The sequence below is a fragment of the Hipposideros armiger genome, unplaced genomic scaffold (assembly GCF_001890085.2).
Source record: "Hipposideros armiger isolate ML-2016 unplaced genomic scaffold, ASM189008v1 scaffold_1146, whole genome shotgun sequence".
NCBI lineage: Eukaryota > Metazoa > Chordata > Mammalia > Chiroptera > Hipposideridae > Hipposideros > Hipposideros armiger.
In genome coordinates, this window is record NW_017732496.1 from 270,257 (window position 1) to 292,597 (window position 22,341).

At 48.2% G+C, this 22,341-nt stretch overlaps 3 protein-coding genes across 5 annotated transcripts in view; 1 reads left to right on the forward strand and 2 right to left on the reverse strand.

The window, feature by feature from the left end:
* Nucleotides 1–5,053, reverse strand: part of LOC109376523 (dynein heavy chain domain-containing protein 1-like) — a gene marked incomplete at its 5' end in the record, with an annotated part of 76,243 nt that extends 71,190 nt beyond the window's left edge. The window contains 2 exon segments of the mRNA XM_019632457.1: nt 704–877; nt 4,320–5,053. Coding sequence (XP_019488002.1) covers nt 704–877; nt 4,320–5,053 — 908 coding nt within the window.
* A 4,260-nt stretch (nt 5,054–9,313) lies between these two features.
* TIMM10B (translocase of inner mitochondrial membrane 10B) lies at nt 9,314–15,173 on the reverse strand. Of its 2 annotated transcripts, XR_002122747.1 has the most exons (4): nt 15,084–15,173; nt 14,780–14,875; nt 14,299–14,594; nt 9,314–9,430 (listed from the first exon to the last, which is right to left on the reverse strand). XR_002122747.1 is itself a non-coding variant. In XM_019632488.1 (3 exons), exons 1-3 carry the CDS (start codon nt 15,120–15,122, stop codon nt 14,418–14,420), a joined length of 312 nt encoding a protein of 103 aa, XP_019488033.1. In that variant the 5' UTR covers nt 15,123–15,173; the 3' UTR covers nt 9,492–14,417. The 2 variants fall into 2 exon arrangements, 1 of the variants encoding a protein (XP_019488033.1); XM_019632488.1 differs by lacking the exon at nt 9,314–9,430 and having other exon boundaries at nt 9,492–14,594.
* Nucleotides 15,174–15,296: 123 nt separating this feature from the next.
* Nucleotides 15,297–20,159, forward strand: ARFIP2 (ARF interacting protein 2). 2 transcript variants are annotated; one of them, XM_019632489.1, is made up of 8 exons: nt 15,297–15,420; nt 16,203–16,343; nt 16,605–16,701; nt 17,422–17,540; nt 17,708–17,929; nt 18,475–18,632; nt 18,780–18,954; nt 19,390–20,159. In XM_019632489.1, the coding sequence occupies exons 2-8, from the start codon at nt 16,245–16,247 to the stop codon at nt 19,543–19,545; spliced, it is 1,026 nt and encodes a 341-aa protein (XP_019488034.1). In that variant the 5' UTR covers nt 15,297–15,420; nt 16,203–16,244; the 3' UTR covers nt 19,546–20,159. The 2 variants fall into 2 exon arrangements, with proteins under 2 accessions (XP_019488034.1, XP_019488035.1); XM_019632490.1 differs by lacking the exons at nt 15,297–15,420; nt 16,203–16,343; nt 17,422–17,540 and having other exon boundaries at nt 16,642–16,701.
* The last annotated feature ends 2,182 nt before the right edge of the window (nt 20,160–22,341 follow it).

Here is a 22,341-nt window from a genome sequence, read left to right on the forward strand (position 1 = left end):
TAATAGCACATACTTGGTAGGCCAGGATTAAATAACATATCTCACGTGTTTATTAGCACAATGCCTGGTATATAAAAAATCTTGATTAATGGTAATTATTATTATTATTATTATTATTATTATTATTATTTCTGGGAAGAGATGGGACTTGAACAGGGCTTTAAAAAAGACTTCAGATTTGGATATAATGGAATAACGTAAATGAATGCTTCTTGAGTCATGTGGAAGGAGGAGACTTATTTTTATAGCCCCAGAGATAAAACTAGGGCCAGGAGGTAATTGTTAAAAGAAAGGAGATTTTGGTTCAGTCCAAGGAATGGGATGCCTTGGGAAACACAAAACCTCCCTGACAATGCAAAGATTTAAACAAACACCTGATTCATGCATGGGCATTGGAAAAGGTCACCAATAAATTTCCTTCTGAGGTAATCACCAAATGCTATCATTCTAGGATAGAACAAAGAAAACAGAGTAAAAAGTAGAAGAGAATAACTAAGATCTCCTTTGAGATCCAAGGAGAGCAAAGAGGAGGTGGAGAGTGGAGAGGAGGTGGAGAGTGGAGAGAGTGGGAGACAGAGGAGAAATGAGAGGGGAGAGGAGGAAGGACAGGAGAGAAGGGAGTATGGAGAGAAGGAGGAGGGGCAGATAGCATGGGAGGAAAGCAGGGCGTGAACGCAGAAGAGGTTTAGATTTAAGCTCTTACTTAAAGTACCGGCTGGGAGCCACATTGAGGTAGAGGAAGTGGATCTTCTCCGGGTGTCTCTCTGTCTTCAGAATGGTCATCACCTGGCTACCCAGGAGGGAAGTCTGAGGTAAGAGACCAGTGCTGCTCTTTTGGAAGGGCTTCTTCCCAGGAACTTCTGAGTCAAGTTGAGACCTGTATGAGAAAAAATCAGGAGAGACGAGTCAGAGCAAAGAGGTCAGGCTGCCACTGTTGGCCAGTGAGAGAAGGAGCTAGATGAGGTGCCTGAGAAGACCTGATGTGGCACTGTCAGAGCCTTTCTACCACCTATCCCACCAAAAGTGTTCACATACTGAGCGAATACAGTCCATGATGCAACACAGCCAGGCAACTACATTCACACAGACACGTGCACCAACAACACCTCCCTTTCTGATAAATGCATAATCATTCTGGATTGATTGTGATTACTATGAAGTAAGCATTATGTAATACTGAGTAAAAGTAATGAATACTTTTGTTTTCCCAACTCATAACCCTGCAAGCTCACAGTCCTAGATTTCTCCTCTCTGGCAACCTTCCTAACTTTCTAGATCAGTGGTTCTCAACCTGTGGGTTGCGACCCCTTTGGGGGTCGAACGACCCTTTCACAGGGGTCGCCTAAGACCATCGGAAAACAAAAAGATATTTACATTACGATTCATAACAGTAGCAAAATTACAGTTATAGAGTAGCCACAAAAATAATTTTATGGTTGGAGGTCACCACAACATGAGGAACTATATTAAAGCGACGCGGCATTAGGAAGGTTGAGAACCGCTGTTCTAGAGGTCCTCTTTTTTCCCCATTATACCTGCTTTGCAACCCTGCATGATCTCCATGCCTGTGACTCTTTCTTCCTTTTCCCACATTATCACCCAACCTTTAGCTTCATATCCTTTATGGGCAGGATCCAATGGTGCATCCTTCTACCCCCTCAAGCCTGCACCAGTACTGTCAATCTTCTTACACTTCTACCACACCAGTCAACAAAATTGATACGAAAATTAATTATCCAAGAAACCAAATGTCAGTCACCTGGACTAATAATTTTGGTTGGAGTGACTTCAAAGCATGCACGTATTGCACGTACGTACACACACACACACACACACACACACACACACACACACCCTGAATAATTAAACTTAGACTTAAAAAAGTATACTAGTGTCATTAATTGACCCAAACCTAGATCAACAGAACAAGTTACCCCAGGGATAACAGTGAAGTTCTATTCTAAAGCTCATATGAACAACAGGGTTTTTGACCCTGATGTTGGGTCAGGACATCGTAATGGTATAACTGCTATTAAAGTTTCATTTTCTTAACAATTAAAGTCCTACATGATCCACATAGGTTCAGAAGATGACAGAACCAGGAAAATTGGCTCCTTTATAGATTTCTGGTATCCAGTCTCAACTGTGGGCTCACCCTGCTCTGATGTCTTAGTACAAGTCCTCAAGCTGCTATCTCTTCCAGTGTCCTCAGCTGCTATTCCAGGCCTCCACCAACCCCGACGCCAAGCCCTGCCAAGCTCCCAGTCCCCTTCCTTCTCTGTCCACAGAAAACTGAGGCTCTCAGCCATGAACTAACTCCCTCAAGTTCTGCTGCCTTCCCACATATTTATCTGCTTATACTCCCATCCTAATGTTGTCCCCCAATTAGAGGAGTGCCCTTATTCTTTACAAGGCTAATTCCTCCACTGTGCTCTGGGTCCCGTAGTCCCTCTTCATGAGGTATCTTCAATCTCTGCTTACCATTAGCCAGTACGTATTCATTGGCTCCGTGTATACTGAGCGCCCACTTCTCAAGCTCTGTTGTAAGGGCTATGAACCTCTCTCCATCTTATTTAAAGAGTCCTATCTAGACACCACTATTCTTTCAATCTGCTGTCCTATTATCTCTCTCTCCCTTTCAAGCCAACCTTCATGAAAGAATAGTAAAATGCGATTTCCACTTCTTCATCTCCCATTCAATCCTGAATGCACTACAATCTGTCTTCCTCCTCACAGGACTCTCCTGAAGCCGCTCTCACTAACCCCTTCCTTGTTGCTAAATCCGGTGAACATTTTTCAGATTTTTCTTACCTGCCTCAGTAGCATTTAACACTACTAACTGCTCCCTCCTCCTTGAAACTCTCCTCTTATTTTACCTCCTAACCTGTAAGGTATTTTAACTCCAGTCTAAACACAAGCTCCTCTGATGTGCTTTCCCCTAACTGTACACACACACACACACACACACACACACCCAGAAAAGCAGCCAAAGGAAAGGCAGTGTTCTTTGATTTTATAGCATTTATCATCATTTGTAATTATATTTTACTTGTATCAACTTATTTAACATCTATCTCCCTAACTAAACTGTAAAACCCAAGGGAAGGGATTGAATCTGTCTTATTCACTTCTATATCCTCAGCGTCTAGCAGCTGCTGATATATATTGGGTATCCAATAATATTTATTGAATGAATGAATGCCTGGGAGACCAACCCTGGAGAACTTCATGCAAATTAAGCCACATTAGCTAGGCCTCAGAGATTTATCCCCAGAGAGGACGAAGAACTTGACCCCTTTCCAACATCTCAGCCCATTCTCACTTCAGTTAAGTTCCCCCAGTAGAGGAAACTTACACTCAAGACACAGGGCAGGTCTTTGAGAAAGGAAGAGTCTGCTGGGGTTATTGAAAGCATAAATTCTTGGCATTGGCCACCTGCTATCAGTGCACCCAGGAGCCTGCCTATCTGTCTACCATTAGGGCTCTAAGGCTTCAGGAAAAACTTGACCCAGCCATAAACTCAGAGCAAAAACTGACAAATTCAAGCTTGATTAAAGGTAAGACTACCCTTCTTCCCAGACAGTGAATGTGTCACAGGCAAGCTGCAAAGCACTTAGAAAATCAGGCCAGAGAATGGGGAGGAATTCCAAGACTAGAGTTAGAGAACGCTCAGAAGAGGAGGTTCCTATAGACATCCTGAAGTCCTGAAGAGAGCAACGAGAGCCAGACTGGGGTGGGAAATCACCACTCAAGAGCCAGGATACCCACACTGGCAAGGCAGGGAGAAGACTCTGGGAGGGTTAGAATGAAAGTCCCATAGGCAATCTTGGGACTGCCTTGGAGCTGGCTTAGCTCACATCGACATGAGAGGGAAGGTCCTCAGACAAGCACTCACCTAGGAGCATCCCGAGGGAAGGACCTGTACCCAGCATCCAGCACCCAATACTAGGTCAGCCCAGAGGTGAGGCTCAGGGATTATGAATGAATGAGAAAAAGAACAAAGCAGCCTTCCAATATCACCTGAGGAAGAAGTCTGGAAATTCAAGCTGTCTTCTGAAGTTTTGGCTTCCTCATGGCTGACTTTTGATTTACATTAATTTCTGCATTTCCCTATGGAGATTAACACTAAAACCACTGGGCTGATTTTGCAGACAAAAAGGAAGAGAGAAACAGCCTCATACCAGCTTAGCTTGTGATCAGGCTAATCCCTAAAATCAATAGGGAGCTGGCTTTAGACATCCAAGTGACTCAAAAAGGCGCCCATAAACTGGCTTCTTTCTCTCCTCTGCTCAGAGCCCCAGACTGGGTCCCTCACTTACTTAGTCTCTCTTCTTCCAACAGGCTCCTCCTCTGCGTTGTCAGCACCACTGTTTTCATACTGTACAGGGATGTCCGTTGCCAGCGCCAAGGGCAGGAGGCTAAGGCCATCTAGCCACCGGGCCTCTTCCAGGGCCACCTCGGCACCAACAATACCCAGGCTGTGCTGTAGCTCAGGCAGAGTCAATGGTCGCAGCCATGTGGCCAATTCCTCCTCTACTTGCTGCCTACCCCCCTGGGCCTGCACAAAAGGGCACACTAGGAATGGGGGGTCATGATGGAACCTCTGCTTCTGCAGATAGCAGTCAACATGGGAGGCACTCTCTAACAAAGAGGTGTCTCGGGGAAAGGCCCGGTCTATGGCATCTAGCAGGTCCAGTTGGAGCTGGGATAGGACCCAGGGTGCCAAGTGGTATAGCTGCTCCAGGAAGGGTAGCAAATCAAGGTGACCAATGAGCAGCGCACGATATGGAGGCAGCAGGCCCAGCACTGCATGCAGATAGTGCCAGGCTTCAGGGCTGCGGTCTTGCAGCACAGCTGAGAACAGAGTTCGGAGCTCAGCTACCAGGAGCTCCAGCCCTCTGGGCTGCTCTGACTGAGTCACTGCCTTCAGGAACTTCCTCTGTCTCCTCTGCCAGTGACGAGACTTAAGGGCATCAGATGATGCCTCTGTGGGAGATGAGCCTCCCCTCCTCTCTGAGTCTAAGAGGAGCTGGGCAGTCAACTGCTGGCGAACCGACTTTGCCCATTTTTTAGGCTCCGATTGCCAGTTCCAGGCTCTTGGCTGCTGGGTATCACCTGCTTGCCCCAGCCCAAGACAGGGGTAAGAGAAGGGGGTCTTAGGCTCTGGGTAGAGGATGGTCAGGGTCAAAAGGGTTAGGGGAAAGGGGAAGGGAGGGACTCAGGGAGCTGCAGGGCAGAGCCAGACCAGCAGAGGTCCTTTCCGGGGACCCTCCACCCTCCCTACAACTTCCCTAAAGACTGTGGTAAGAAGCAGGCCCAGGAAAGAGGTAGGGGCCCTCCCTGCACAGGAGTTCCTTCCCACCGTCCCCGACACTGTCCCCCTCACCTGGCCTAAGGGGTACAGGAGGCAAGGCGAGAGAAGAGAGACAGATCTGCCGATGAGGTTTCATCAAGGAGTGCCTGTTGGGGAAATGGATGAACTTAAGTCTTGGGCTGTAGGCACAGGCTGACTCTACTCACAGCCACCCACACGCAGAGACTGGCAGACACACGCGTGACCACTTGTAGAGGCAAACTGATACACACAAGGAAAAGGCTCACTCAGAGAACCTCGGTAACAGCGAGGAACCGTCCCTGGGAGGGGAGCCTGGCGATCGCCTAAAGAAGAGAAACAGGTCCTCACTCAGAAGCGGCCAAAATCCCAGTGCCGTCTGCCTGTGGGCTGAGGGGACTATTGAGAACAGAAAGCTGGGGACTGGTTGGGATGGCGGCGGTGATGGGGGCGGGGGTGGGTGGTGGTGAGCAGGGAGGGAAACGTGTCAGAGGAGCTGGCTGGCAGGAGGGGGAGGGAGAGTGGAGGGTTCCGTGGGAGAGCGGGAGGAAGGGACTTTTCTGGCGGCAGCAGGGTAGAGCGGTCCCAGGGGACGGAAAAAAGCGGATCCGGAGCCGAAGAGTCACCCGCAGTTCCATCCACCTCCCAGCTGTTAGAACGGTTACTACCTCCCTCCCGCGAGGCTCAAGCCTCTCTGACCCTGCGGGGCTCCGCTGCGAAGCCAGAAAGGGGAGGGCCCAGAGTCGAACACCCCCCGGGGCAGAGGGAGCAGCGCCGGGCGGAACGTGCCGGCTGCCCGCTGGCCTTGGGAATAGAGGGTCAGCTGGCTGGGTCTGAAAAAACGTACAACACGGTTGATTAGGGGAAGTAGCAATCCTGAGGGTATTCCCTGAGCGGCTAAGCTGGCGCCAGGCATCAACGACCTGTCATTGGGATCATCCCCCGCCACCCATATCCACCTACCCCATCTCAATCCTCAAAGCCCCCTGAATAAGACAAAATCCTTCAACACAGGAAGCTCAAAATCAGGGTCAGGGGGCTGAATGATTAAAATAAAAATAGCAATTGAGCATAGGGCAGTCCCACCATGGCTCTGAAATCTAGATTTGTATATCCAACTGTCTATTTAATGTCTCCATTTGAATATCTCATTAGTATCTCAAACTTAAAAACGTAAAATGTCCAAAACTAGACTCCTAACTGCCCCCTGCCCCCAAAACCTGCTTTCACCATCTTCCCCATCTCAGTAAATGGCAAGTACGTTTTTTCCAGTTGCTCAGGTCAAAACCTTGGAGTCAAAGGTGACTTCCCTTCCCCCTCCCAATCCCCACATCTCATGTCTAATCCTTCAGCAAATTCTGTTGGCTATAGCTTCAAAATATATCCAGAACCCAACTATTTCTCACCACCTTAAGTGCTACAACCTTGGTCTAAGGCACCATTACCTTACCTGGGTTATTCCATAGCCCTCTAACTCGTCTCCCTATTTCCACCCTTGCCCAATTTGCTCTTTTCAGAATGGCCAGGGAAACTTCAAACATAAGCAGATCCTGTCACTCCTCTGCACAAAACTCACCAATACCTTACCATGTCATCCCTTCAGGTGAAAGCCAACTTTCTATGATGGCCAGCAACTTGCTATCCGATCAGTTGCCTGCGACTTCTGTGATCTTCTGTCCTACTCTCTTTCTCCATTCACTCAACTCCTGTGGTGCCTGGAATCACACCAAGCATGGTCCCACCTCGGAGCCTATGTACATCTCTAATTATTTCAGTTAGGGGACAGACAAGTTTTCTGTGGCTGTGTAACAAATTACCACAAACTAACCAGCTTAAAAACACCCATTTAGTATCTCAGTTCTGTAGATTGATATCCAGCATGGCTTGACTGGGTTCCCTGCTCAGGGTATCATAGTCCTGGGATCAAGGTGTTGGCTGGGCTAAATTCTTGTCTAGAGGCTCTGGGGGAAGATTCTCTTCCAAGCTCATTCCTGTTGTTGGCGGGATTCAGTTCCTTGTGGTTGTAGGACTGAGATCCCTGTTTCCTTCCTGGCCATCAGCCTCCAGTGCTATATGGCCCCTCCATCTTCAAGCCAGCAATAGTTCCTCAAACCCTTCTCGTGCTTGGAATCTTTCTGATGTCGTGTTCTGCAACCAGCCAGAGAAAACTCCCTGCTCTTAAAATGTTCATGTGGTTAGCTCGGGCCCACCAGCGAATCTCCCTTTCTTAAGGTCAAGTATGCCATATAATATAACCTAATTACAGAAGTAAAATCTATCACAGTCCTAGGGATTATGTAGGATATGTACACAGGGGGTGGAAAATTTGGGGGGCCATCTAAAAATTCTGCCTAACACACATATGCTATAACAAAAAGACCAAAAAAATACAATGACTTAAACATGATAGATGTTTATTTCTCTCACATAACCGTCCAAGTATAGTCACTCCAGGGCTAATACACAAGCATTTTAGATGTTCTGCTTTCTCTGAGGAAGTGGTCCTTGTTTTCAAGGTCCAAGAGAATTTACCACCATGGGTGCTAGGTCCCATCCCAGCTAGTGAGATGGGGGGAAAGAGAAGGGGAGAGCATATCCTGACTTTTAAGGGCACAATCTGGCAATGCATACATCGCTGGGTCACACAGACACACATGGCATCAAGGAAAGCTGTAAACTCTAATCTTTATCTTCAATGGCCATGTGCTCAGATAAAAAGTCAGGGGCTCTATTAGTAAAGAAAGAAGGGGACAATGGATACTAGGGAGCAACCTGAGGTTAAACCAGTGAACACTCTTCTTCCAGATGACCACAAGGCTTAACTCCCTCCTTTCAAATTTCTGTTCAGGGACATTAGTTCTTCTGTGATCACCCAATATAAATATCAACACTCGCCCCACCTTCCTTATCCTCCTTACCCTGTATTATTTTTCTCCATAGCACCTATTGCCATCTCATATAAACATTTAATTGCTTATTGTCTGTTTCCCCTGACTAGAAACATAAACTCCATGGTGGCAGGGATTTCGATTGCTCTCTGCTCTCTCCCCAGCTCCCGCACTAGGCACCGTGAGTCCGTGATCAGAAAACATTTGTGGAACAAATGCATAAATGTATAGCAATCTTCATTAGTGAGAAAGAGGGCAGACTCTAGAGTCAGACTGCCTGGATTCAAAACCTGACACCACCACTTGCTAGCTGTGGAATGTTTTACCTGCTTCATTTTTTGTAAATTGAAAATAATAGTAGTATCTACCTTATAGGATTGTTGGGAGGATGTAATGAGTTAAAGTATATAAAGCCCTCAGAACAGAGCCTGGAGATAATAAGCACTTGATATAATTGACTGTCTTAGCTATGTGTTTTTGTTGTTCATGGCACTCTACCAAGTGCTGTTGACATAATTTTGAATTATGTCAGGGTTCAATGAGGGCATAAATAAGGGCATGGGCAACTCTTCCTGGGAAGAACAAAGACGAGTCACCGAGTCACAGTAGGCCTTAAAATGTAAGGCCTTAAAACAATAGTTTTTCAGAGAAAGAAAGGGAATTAATTCTGTTGGGTAACCTCAACTGAGCTCTCAGCACTGCCTAAAAATCTACCGTATTTGCCGGCGTATAAGACGACTCGGCGTATAAGACGACCCCCTAACATTTCCACTCAAAATACAGAGTTTGTTATATGGTTGGCTGTGTGCGATTTTGCGAGTGTGGTAAAATCGCATAACAGCAAAATCGCATAACAGCCGAGCATACACCCAGCAGCGCTGCTGATGCCTGAACGGTATGTGGAATGAAGTGGGCGGGCATCGGGAGGCCACTATGGCACGGGGCAAGCACTATGGGCAGTCTATCTGAAGTGTACCTGGCGTATAAGACGACCCCCCACTTGGAGGCATATTTTTCAGGGCCAAAAAATCGTCTTATACGCCGGCAAATACGGTAATTATATATATATATTTTATTAAAAAAAAAAATATATATATATATATATTTTGTCAGTTCACTCTTCCATTCTGTGCAAAGACTGTTCCAAACCTCCTGCACTCTCTTATTTTCCATTTTCTTCTACTTTACTTTCCGATGATAACTTCACCTCCTATTAATAAAAAAAAAAATAATCAACCAGGGTTCTCTAGAGAAACCAAACCACTAGGATACAAGTGTATATCCATAAAGAGATTTATTTTAAGGAACTGGTTCACACGATTGTGGGGGCTGGCAAAATCTGAAGGATACTTCAGCATTCTAGAAACTCAGGAGTTAATGCTGCAGTCTTAAGGTAGAATTTCTTCTAAGGGAAACCTCAGTTTTTGCTCTTAAGGCCTTCAATTGATTGGATGAAGCCCGCCCACATTATTGAGGGTAATTTTGTTTACTTAAAGTTAATTGTAGATGTTAACCACATTTATAAAAATACTTTCACAGCAACACCTAGATTAGTGTCTGATTAAATAACTGGGTACTGTAACCTAGCCAAATTGACATAAAACTAACCATCACATACGCTATTTAAAAGGAACTTTCAGTATTCCAAAACCAAATAAAAAAACTACTTAGATCTGCTTTTATCCATTCCTCTCTCCTTCCTGTTATAAGAGGTACTCTTCCTTTCTCTAAAACCAAGCTCTAGACCTTTGCTTTGCATTTATTCTCTCTTGCCTTCATTCACCCAACAAATATTTACTGCTCATCAAATATGTTGGGCACCACTTTAGGTGTTTGGTGCCATCGGTGTACAAAACAAAAACACTGACAAAAACTCCTGATTTATGGAGCTTATATTCTAGAAGGGGACACATATAATACATAATAAACAAAATGAGTAAACTACTGTATATAACACGTGATAGTGCTATGGGAAAAAACAGCAGAGGTTAAGTATAGATTCACTTCTGTCTCTTTTCATTAAAAGCCTTTCTCTTATGTACACAGAATGAGCAGAGAAGATACTGAAAGATGTTCATTCAACAAATATTTATCGAACATGTATTATGTGCTAGGCACTGTGATAAGGATACAATGGTTAGCAATACAAACAAGGACTCTGACCTCATGAGCAACTGTTAGAAGTGCTAATGCCAAAAACACAAAGAATTATGGGAGCCGGAGTCTGGAAAGAATTGAGGAAAGAGTATTTGAACTAAGTACTCAAGAATGAGTAGTTCAATAGGTAGTGGGAAAGCATTGCAAGGCAGGAAACAGCAGGTGTAAAGGTCTTGAGATGGAATAATGTATGCCAGGTTAAAGGAATCCAAAGGCCAGTGTGGTCAGAGCACAGACAGGGAGAGTGAGGTGTGGTTCAGTTCAATTCAACAACAGTACTAATGATCCAGGGTCTGGGTCACTGACAAGATAAAGCTGAGGTAGGCAGGAGCTTGGTCATGCAGGGCCTTGTAGGTCCTGTATAGAATGTCAAGTTTTTATCCCATGAATAGGAAGCTATTGCAAAGTTTTAGGCATCAGTTTGTGTTTTCTGGCTTAAGAATGGAGAACAGATTGCAAAGGTAGGTATGGGGAGAAGCAGCAATTGCAATAATCCTGGTGAGAGACTGTGAACACGGAGACGAGACAAAATCAAGGGATATTTAGAAATGTAAACTGTTAGGGTTTGGCAATTGAGTGAGGGGACGAGTGAGGTTTCGAGCTTCAGCAACTGAATGAGTACTGGGCATAGGAGGAAAGTTCATGAGGAAACAATGTTGAGCTGGGGATGTTTCTGAGACACTTAAATGGAGATGTCAATCAAATAGCTTGGAGGAGAGACCTGGGAATCATTGGTACCCAGAGCTCAGAGTGGGGAAGAAAACAATCCTAGAAAAAACAGACTGAGAAACAACAGGACATAGAGAAACTTAAATTTAAAAGTTGGAGGTGGAGGTGAGGGGGCCTGCAAAGGAGGCTAAGAAGCTACAGCCAAAGAGGTAGTAGTAAAAGTGTGAGTGGAATCGCTGCCACCAGTGGAAGACCGTCGACGATGAGGAACTAGTTAGCCGTACGAGAGGCTACTGAGAAGGGAAGTAAGCCTGGACTGGAAAATCACCACTGGATTCAGGGATATGAAGGTCATATCCTCAGTAAGCCAGGGTGATCTCAGTAAGAACCATTTCAGTAGAATAAAGCTTACAGAAGTCAAAACAGACTGAATAGAGAAATGGGATGGAGAGGGCTAAAGTATCCAACTGTTTTGAGTTTAGCTGTACAGTAGAAAAGAAGAGGATGACAGCCCGGGGGGGAATGAGGTACAGAGTGGTTTGTTTGTTCTAACAGGGGAGTCTTCAGCAGGTTTAAATACTGACGCGAATTTAGTAAAGTGGGAAAAAGTCAGAGATTCCAAAGGAAGGACTAGGATTCAGAGCAAAGGAATAGGCATTGGCCTTAAGAGGAACGCTTGCCCTGTTTAGACAGGAAAGGAGAACGATGCAGATGTGGGTGGGTGACCAAATTTGGTGGCCAGATGTTGTGCAAGTTCCCAACTGACAGCTTTTACTTTTGTCAATGAAGTAAGAAATGATATCTTCAGGAAGTGAAGAGAATGGTGTGTGTGGGGGGGGGAGCTAATAAGACTTAAGAATACTGGTTTGAAATACTCATTGCAGTAAGCAGGAGAGATGACTAGAAAAATCCAGTAGGATTATAGGGGCTGAGACTCTATTTGAAGCTGGTAGCCATAGGTCCATAGTGCTATAAATCTGCTCTATAGTGATTTCCTTGGGTGGCTTTTAGTTCTCCAAATGGAAGCGCAAATGTTTCATTTTATCTAAGAATCCAAAAGAGACGAGTTAAGCAAATGCAGCCTATTCCAAGAGGATCACCAGAATTTAAGCTTGAATAGGAATCTAAAGACAGGAAGGTGTTCATGGAGAGAAGGTAGAAGCAATGACCTGACTGCTCCAGTGAAATCAAAGAATGGTAGTAGAATAGTTCAATAAATAAAGTGGGAGGAATATGGTAGGTGAATAAGATGCAAGTAATAGTGTTTTGAATAGAGCAGTGTGAGTTGAAGACAATAGCTGGGATATAACTACAGGAATGGGTAGCTAAGAGAATGAAAATCATTGGAGAATGGGTAAAAAAACTAAGAAACCAAGATTCTGAATGGAGTGCCCATGTAAACATTAAGTATCAACAGGTAGCTAGAAAGACCAAGGGCTAGGTATTTAGTGGAAAGTAGGATAGGAGTAGTTACTAAGGACAAATAGGGAGAGTGGTACACTTGAATAGCCTCAAAGGAATCAGACTTTGCAAAGGAGTAGGCAGTTATGTTCTGAAGCCACAGTGGCAGAAACACCAACCCTAAAAAGGCAAAAAGCTGATTGGAGTTAACTTTTCTCAACAGGTAATTGTGTACAAGATGTGCTTCTAGTATCTTCTGGATTCTTGCTTCCTCATCTGTTAAGTGGGGATAATACCTATGACTTGTAGTTTTGTCATAAAGATTAACTAAGATGAAGCAGGACATACACCAACGTCAGAACCTATACAAAGTGGGGGCTCAACAGATATTATTTTGTGAGGTAATCTGGTATAGTAAAAAAAAACAAACCATGGATTTTAAAGTCAGGTCTGTATTTTAATACAAGGACTGCACATACAGAATTTCAACTTCCTGATCTGTACAGGGAGAAAACGTGTGCTTTGTGGGTGACTGTAAGAAGTTATTTTTATTACTGTGGGTGCCGATGTCTAAGAGTTTCCATTGCCTCTGTAAAAAAATGAAAGGACATGGTCACCTGTTGGGGGACTGTGGAGGGTGAGATGGGGGATTAAGGAGAACAGTGAAGATGTAAATAACTGCCATGGCGATTAAGGAGAGCAAATAGACCAGAACCCACAAGGGTTGCTTACTGGTAGTGAGTCCTTGGTTGAAGTTGGAGACCTTCATTTAATATTTAGTAGCATTCATTATACAGCTGTGTTTTTCTCTAGCAGTTTGAATAGAGGAACAGAAAAGATTAAACAACTGGAACGATACAAAAAGGACACAAGGGCAGCAAGAAAATGGGGTGATGGAATGATAGGCCATTCAGACTGCTGAATGCAGAAGTAAATTCCACAAGGGGGCAATAATGAGGAAAGAATGGATAGGCTGGAATTAGAAATCACAGGACAGGCACAGTGGGAACAACATGGGGTAGAGGGTAGAAGAGCTGGAATTAGGAGATTATAGATAAGCACTGAGACATTAAGGTAACATTAAGAGGTCCTGAAGATTTCATTTTATCCCTTTTTTTTCCCATAATCACTACCATCTACTACTTCCTTGGGTTTCTCTCCTTCAAGGCTGACCATATTGCAGAATACAGTCTAAGTTTTCCCCTTTCTCACTGCCCCTGAAGATGAGCACACGCCTTCTTTATTTTAAGGTTTTACTGCTCATTGAGGAAGACAGGAAATAGTGAGAAAAGAACACCTTGGGGACATGGCTGAAGTGCCACAACACCCCAGGATTCTCACAGGTTTCATCTCTGTTCTGGAGCCACTGATTTCCCAGGAGGTGGTGCCTAAAATCCCTGTGATCTCTTGATCTACTGTCCTTGGATATTTCTTCCTTTCCCCAAATCTGGCACAATTCCTTCTCGTAAGGCATAGTCCACAAAAAATAGCTATGAATGAATGCACATCTGGCTCACAGGTGAGCCATTAAAAGCAGATTAAGTAAAGGACAGCTAGACAGAGCTCCCATTTTCTCTGTCTTCTGGGCAGGAACCAAATTCTCGTTGCTATTACCAACCTTAAAATTGTACCCACGGACCTTGCTTTAACCAGGTTCCTGGGAATGCTGAGGTTTCCTTCTATACAAAGAAGGCAATTTTTCTGCAGCCAGGGCTGAAGCCGGCAGATATGCACTAACCGACAGAATAAAAAAAGATGGTGCTAAAAAGTGGGCAAAGCTTCCTTGCCCAGAATATAAACCAAACATAACAAAAGCGGGTTTATTAACTCTAGAAAAAGGAGCAACAGTACCCAGCTCTCAGGCAACGCCTCACTCTCTATGTACAGGCTGTACCCAGCCCAAGCAAGGTCCACTGGCTCCTTCAATTTGAGGGTCCATCCAGTGCCTCCCATCCGGGGGTTGGTGATGGCTAGCTGCCTGACGGCGAGGTTCCAGGCTGTTCAGGAGCAACAGCTGGCACAGCTGAGGCGGCCTCATAGTCTGCGATGCGGCGCTGTACCATGGCAGGCATGAGCTGCACGTAAGCGGCCATGAGGCGATGGTTGGAATGGATGAGCTTCCCAGCACAGCTGTGCAGACAGGCCTCCTGGAAGGAAGACAGGGTGGGCAGAGGGGACAAAGGTGTCCTGTCAGATCCATTTCCTTCCTTCCCATCTCCAACCTAGGGGCGAGGGTCATGGCAAGGCCCTGGCCAAAGGTAGTGGGGGAAGGAAGGACGCAGTTTACGGTTAACTCTGAGGATGAGGAGGAATCCCCCACGCGGTTACCCACCTCCTCAGCATCCAGAGCTCGGTGGTGCAGGCTGGGGACGCAGCGCTGGAAGCAGAGTTCCGTCATCCGATTGTAGACCAACAGGAAGTCACGCAACTGGGAGAGAAGGGGACCAAGAGCTCAGCTATGAGGGAGACCCAGAACTCAATTCAAGGCTGCGCACGCCGCCTTGAAGTTTCCCAGGACCGCGCACCACAGCCCGATGTCCCTAGCCCTCGGATCCCTGGCTTTTTGGGGTTCCCGTCATGCGGGGGGCGAGGACAGTTGAATGTAGGGCCCTGAAGCCACTGCAGCTGCCACTCACATTTCTCAACTGCTGCTGCTGCTGCTGCTGCTGCTCCATACCGCCACCAGCGCACGCACTACGTCACTTCCGTTACAGCTTCTCGGTAACGCCCCGGAAGTAATCTCTCGTCCATCCCCAGGGACTGAGGGGTTGATTCAAGGATCGCCCTGCCCCCGGCTGCTAACGTCACCTCCGCCCTTATAATCTGCGACGTGGCCGGCTTCTTCTGCCCGGGAGAGGACGTCACTTCCGCCGAGTCCCTGACCTGCTGCTAGGATCGCGACGGGAGCTGGAGCCCGAGGTCCCCGCGCGGCCCGGGCCAGGCGCCCTGAGGGGAAGAGAGGCCCGTCCCCAGGTGAGAGGGGCATACTTGGGCAAGGGGAAGTTGAATGCATGAACCTGTCTTGAGGGCAAGATACCTCTGAGCCTGGGGAAGGATGAGGACACACCTGATGCCCAGGTGTATTGGGGTGGGGGGTGGGGGAAACACACCTGGGGAGGGATCACCTGACTTTGGAAGGGATCACCTATGTCCTGGGAAAAAGAGGCTTTCCCAGAAGCTGGGAACATAAACCAACTGAAACAACTAAGGCCTGGTGGGAAGAGCCCGAGGAAGAGAAGGTGCATGGGATGGAGGAGGGGGAGACCACCTGAAGGAAAGGGGAAGAAACACTGAAGGAGTGTTGAAAGGGTAAGCGATAGAGAACATACCGAGCCCTGGAAAGGGGTTCATCTCCTGATGGGGAGAAACACCTGCGTGGCGATATGCTTCAAGAGAACACAGACTTTATCTCTCTTGTTCACTGCTGTATTTCATGGCCTCAAATAGCACATGACACATAGTAGGCACTCATTAAATGTCTGTTGAATAATGGAATGCATGAATAATCACCGGAGTCCTGGTGAGGTTGGAAGTGTTCAAGAGAAGACACTTGAGGCCTGGGTGTGCATGTGTAAATATATGCACCTTGGAGGGAAGAAATACATATACTCGCACTACCCGAGGAAAGGAGTGGTAGCCAAATTCCAGAACACTCTATCCGCGGGACAATCTCTAAACCTCAGAAATGGCAGGGGAGACCTTTCTCTTCTATGGGCCTGGCCAATTTCCGGAACTGTCTGTGTTGGGCTTTGCAGGGCGCTGGGGTGGAGACATTGACTCCAGTCCCTTCCCTAGCCATGACGGACGGGATCCTAGGGAAGGCAGCCACAATGGAGATCCCCATCCACGGGAACGGCGAAGCCGGGCAGCTTCCTGAGGATGATGGGCTGGAGCAGGTGCTTCTGTTTGATTTCTTCTCCTTATTGTTTCAATTTAGGAATCCCGACTCATAAACCCTGGGCTATTCCAGTAGCCTTTCCTAACTTATCGAACTCCCTTCAATCTTTTTACAAATCTTTGTTCTGATTCTGTGCAGACTTCCTTTATGTGCTCTTTCTGTGATGCTTCAATCCAAGTTTGTTCTCACCCCCAAAATGCTTCAGCTGTCCCTATGTTCCTGAACACGACCCCCCCCCCCCTTCTTCTCTGGCCTATAGGACCTCCAGCAGGTGATGGTGTCAGGACCCAACCTCAATGAAACTAGCATTGTGTCTGGTGGCTATGGGGGCTCTGGTGATGGACTCATCCCCACAGGTATGAATGATCAGAACAGGAGAGGAAGCTTGAATGGAGAAGGGGAGAGGACTGGTTCTGGGGAGCATAGGCTATGTCTAAGAAAGCTTGAGTTACCTCTGGAGATCTTGGAAGCCTCTGCTAGTATAAACACTGCGGACTGTCAGCCCAAGGCCAGGTCCCAGGGTTGTTCAACTGGCTCTGCTTGCCATTTCTCTTGAGATGTGTCCTTTGTTTGCTGGCACCTCCTAAGTCAAGTTAACTCCACAGAAGTTCCCTGTGCCCTGGAGCTTGGGGCTGATGTGGAGATTTATGAGACTTTTCAGAGTTTTACTTTAGACTCTAAAGTTTAGAGAAACAAGCAGCCCTGCATCTCACACTGACTAGGGTTCCACGTGGGAATGTCAACCAGGCTGCCTGTTATCAGGACCCACCATCCTTGACCTGCCACCCCACTCATTGTATTTTCTTCTGTTTCCTCTGCCCCTGTGCACCAGCAGCTCCCTCCTCCTTCCCCCTCCAACCCCACCACCACCTCTGAAGGAGGCCAGATGTATTTGGGATTTGGGTCTCAGGGCACAAGGTATGAGTTCCTCCTAGTGAGTAGGAGAATCGAACTGTCTCTAGTTACTGCTCCCTCAGGGAAGTCATGTTCAAGAGCTGGGAGGGAAGTATGGGTGGACCACAGAGGTGTCTGGTTGTATCTGAGAGAGGCTGGTGTCAGAGAACTTGGTCCTTTAGGGTCCGGCCGCCATCCATCTCACAGTGCCACTCCTCTTGGCCCCGGAGATGAGGTAGCTCGGGGCATCGCTGGAGAGAAGTTTGACATCGTCAAGAAATGGGGCATCAACACATACAAGGTGGGATTCAAGCACCTCTCCCTTCCCCCAAACCCCCTCTGGGTACCTTTTTGCCTCTCCCAGATCCTAATAGTCCATCTATATTCCAGCCTGGGTATGCTGGGTTAGATACCTGTCTGGGGGCAGAGTGCTAGGGTCTCTGACCTATTCCCCCACTTCCCAATCAGTGCACAAAGCAGCTGTTATCAGAGCGATTTGGTCGAGGCTCCCGGACTGTGGACCTGGAGCTAGAGCTGCAGATTGAGTTGCTGCGTGAGACGAAGCGCAAGTATGAGAGTGTCCTGCAGCTGGGCCGGGCACTGACAGCCCACCTCTACAGCCTGCTGCAGACCCAGCATGCACTAGGTGACGCCTTTGCTGACCTCAGCCAGAAGTCCCCAGAGCTTCAGGTGCCTCGCCCAGGCCACAGAAGGTTGGGGGGGACTGGGCCCAGGCCCTCCCACGCAGTCACCCCTCAGCATCCCTCCCACCCTCCTTCCTGCAGCCCAGAGGGAGAACCCCTCCAGGGTGGGCCCAGCCCTGTCCCCAGCAGCACTCACCTGTGGAGGCAGCCTAAGGGTTTGTACAGAGGTCCAAAATTGGAGGGGCTGAGGGAGGCGGCACACTAGGTGCCTCACAAGTAACCCTTCTCTGCATTGGCGAGGATGCCTTCAAAGCCTTGCCTAATCAGAGCCCCTCCCTTGCCTGCTGCACTAGCTTTCCCCGTTCTAGTCCTGTGAACTTATCGGAGAACTTCACCCCCACATTTCCACCCCAGGCATCCCTACGGTGGCCCCACTAACTTTCTGGCTCAGAGAGCCTTGCTGGAGGCAGTCCTTGGTTGTTTCCATTTTGATGGCTGCTTCCTTCCTGGGGAAGGGGGGCATGAAGGGCCCTACGGCTCTAGTCAGGTAGGGACTGTTTCTCAAGGCCTGTCCCTCCCTTCTGCCCTCAGGAGGAATTTGGCTACAATGCGGAGACACAGAAGCTGCTGTGCAAGAATGGAGAGACCCTGCTAGGGGCTGTGAACTTCTTTGTCTCTAGCATCAACACCTTGGTCACCAAGACCATGGAAGACACACTCATGACTGTTAAACAGTATGAGGCTGCCAGGTGTGGGCACTGGCAGGGCCTAGGGTTTTGGGAGTTGGCTGGCTTGGGTGGAAGTTGGAGATTAGGGGCATAAGAATTCAGGGAGGAAAGAAGAGGATGTGTGGAGGACAAAGGGGTGGAGACGAGCCTATATCGCCCCCTCCCCAGGCTGGAATATGATGCCTACCGAACAGACTTAGAGGAGCTGAGCCTAGGCCCCCGGGATGCAGGGACACGTGGTCGACTTGAGAGTGCCCAGGCCACGTTCCAGGCCCATCGGGACAAATATGAGAAGCTGCGGGGAGATGTGGCCATCAAGCTCAAGTTCCTGGAAGAAAACAAGGTGCCAGCCCCACCCCTTTTACCCCAGCCCATCTTTCCATCTGTAACACTGACCCTCTCCCAAACCCTCCCCATCACTGGCTGGGGAAATGCAGCCTGGCTAAAGAGTGGGATCTTCCCCTAACCCCCTCAACTCCTGGACCTTTCCAGGTCTCCCTCCCTTCAATCCTTTTCTATTGAAGAATTTGGCTGCTGCCCCCAGAATCATAACAGAAAAATCACTCCCTTAGCTGGTGTACCAGAACCCCAGGCCCAGCCAACGAAGTTAGGTTTCTCCCATCAGATTGACCCTCTCCTTTGACGCCCTTGGTGGTGTTCAGCCCCCACCAGAAAAGCACCATCAGAGCAGAGTCCATGCGCCTCTGGTCTGGGCTCAGGCTCAACCCCTCAAGAAGGGCATCTGAGTCCAGGCTCAGCTGACCCTCTGGACCCCCAGATCAAGGTGATGCACAAGCAGCTGCTACTCTTCCACAATGCTGTGTCCGCCTACTTTGCTGGGAACCAGAAACAACTGGAGCAGACTCTGCAGCAGTTCAACATCAAGCTGAGGCCTCCAGGAGCTGAGAAGCCCTCCTGGCTAGAGGAGCAGTGAGCCGCTCCCAGCCCAACTTGGCTATCGAGAAAGACACTGGGAAGGGCAGTCCCAGGTTGGGGGAGAATGGACATGGGACATCCCTTGCCACCTGCCCTCTGGCTGGGGCTCCCTTTTCCTGGCTGGGGCCTGATACCTGTTTTGCCCACACTGTTGTGGGTAGGGAGGGGGCCTGCAGGCCCAGCAGCTGCTGCCCTGTCCCTTATCGTCCTGGCCACTGGGCTTCATTCCCAGATCTTTTCCTTCTACTCCACAGCCAAAGGCTATGACAAAACCACTCCCTGGCCAGTGGCATCACTCCTCAGGCCTATCCCCAGCTCCTGGGGTGTGCTCCCTGACCAATGACAGAGCCTCACAAGGCCCTGTCAGCCAATGGCAGCTCTTCTTGGGCTCCCCTGGGCCAATGATGTTGCCTCCAATACCCTTTGACCCTCCTCTATGTGTGCCCATTGCAGAGAAGGGGACTGGGACCAAAGGGGTGGGAATAATGGGGAGCCCCATTTCTGGCCCTGCATCTGAATGGGCCTCCCCTCACCTACCCACCCAGTTTAATTGTGCTTAGAGCCCTGGAAGATTGGGACCTAGCACTAGGAATAAACCTTTCATAAAAGCAGGCCCAGTGAGGTAAATTTGTGGGGGACTCGAGGAGGGTGGGCTGGGTGGAGAAGTGCTCAGTCTAATCGTACACCAAAATCCTATCAAGTCAGAAGAGCTGGGGCCAAACAACTGAAGTTGCAGGTTTCTGGAACAGTCTGAGGACCCATTGCTTCCCCTGTCTCAGTTGGAGCCAAAGCTTTATTTGCCCTTTAGGCCAGCACCTAGATAGTTACGGATCTTAACAGCACAGGGACCAGAGTGGGTTGGGCCCACTGACCACCATGCATTTATTCACACAGCAAATATTTACTGAGTGCTTTTACTTGCCAGGCACTGTGCTATACCCTGGGGAAACATCGGTGAATAAAACACGGTCCCTGCCCACAGTGTTTATGGCCTAGTGAGGGAGGGATAGAGACAAGTAACCAGGCAACTACAATACAGTGATAAGTACTAGGATACAGAAATACTGGGAGCTATGGGAGCACAGAGGAGGGGCATGTCAACCTGAAAGCTAAGATCTAAAGGGTGAGTAGACGACAGCCAGACAGTGGGGGAAGAGCATCCTAGGCAGAGGCCAACATATGCGAAGGCCCTGAATAGGAATTGCATGGAATTGAGTTTGAATGGAATGAAAGAGGAAGAGGGAGTGGCTAGAGGAAGACTACAGAGGTACGGTAGTAAGAGATCACGCCAGGCCTTTTCCTGCTGATTAAGGACTTGCCTTTTGAAGAAAGGGAGCTGTGAAGTCTTTTCAGCAGAAGTTTGATGGCATGTGAAAGTCTGGTTGAGGAAAGTAGTCCTGTAAGGCTTAAAATAGTGTAACACAGACCCGTTTCCTCATATTGCGTAATCTAGTAGCTCAGGCCCATACTCCAAGCTTGAACCCTGTCTGAGGCACAGTCACAAGCACTTGAGCACCTGTGCTGGGTTTCAGAACTCAGGTGGATGAGAGGTGGAGGCAATTCCCAGGGCCCTGCTGCACCCAGCTGTCAGCCCAAATCTGAACCTTGTCTGAGGCAAGAAAGCTTCCTAGCAGCACTTTCATTTAGTCAGGGCCCAGGTGCCGTCACCTCTGTGCTTCTTAGCCAAGGAGAGTTCCAGAATGTCAACATTGTCCCCTACCTGTGTGGAAGGCTGGAGGAAGGGGACAACCCAGTCAGCAGATTGTCCTAGCACTGAGCTCCATGCAACCTGATTGTGCCCTTTGTCACAGATACAGCAGCTCCCAGGCAGGCTTCCTGGGCTTTCAGGCTTCCTGATTAGCATGCAGACATCTAATCAGCTTGATTATTAGGTGCGTGGTCCACATACAAGCCCCACCTTTATAGGCCATTGGGGATTTTTTCAACATGGAAGGTACTGAATCTCCAAGTGACCTGAAGTAGGACATGAAAGAGCTCGAACCCTGGTTGCACCACTTCCTAGCCCAGTGAGTCTGGGGAGTCAGGGCCCTCCATCTCTTCCATTGTAAAACACGGCTAACAAAAGAAGTTACCTATTAAGATTATGAGTATATGAGTATTAAAAGAGATAATATATGTAAAGTGATTCGTTATGTGTCTGGCACAATATAAGCACTCAGTCTCTGTTAACTGTTATTATAATTTTTATTCTTTTCCACCGGGGGTGCTTTTCCACAATGCCATGATTCTGAGAATTGCCCTGGTCTTTGGAGTGTGGAAGGGAGTCGCTGGATGGTCTGAACCATCATTTCCTCTCAAGGGGGCTCCTGAGAGTAGAGCCAGGAAGCTAGAGCCGAATCAAGTCCCTCCACTTTTCTACCCCTTCAGCTCCTTTCAGAGGTCTGGATATTGCCCTTCCACCTTGGGGCCCTTTGCCACCGAGAGATCCGTGCCAAGGTACAGACGGTCCCTGTCTCCCCTGCTCTGCAGAAACCACACTAGCATATTCCGTAGGAGTTCCCCCTCCCGCGGCCCGAAAGCCGGGAAGGGCACCTCCAGGAGGCAGCCCGGACCGGTTCCCAGAATCCGAAATCCCTGCTGTCCAGCTTGCTTTTTCTTAACGGAGCCTCATCGCCGTCTCTGAGACGTACTACGCCGCCCTTCCCTGGAGCCGTTGGTAGCCAGAGGCTGCTGGCGGGGATCGGGGACCAAAGATCCGGGATCCGAGATCAGGCTCACGGGCTCCCCGGCCAGCGCAAAGGCAGCTCCTGCCAGAGCCTCGAGGGGGTGGGTG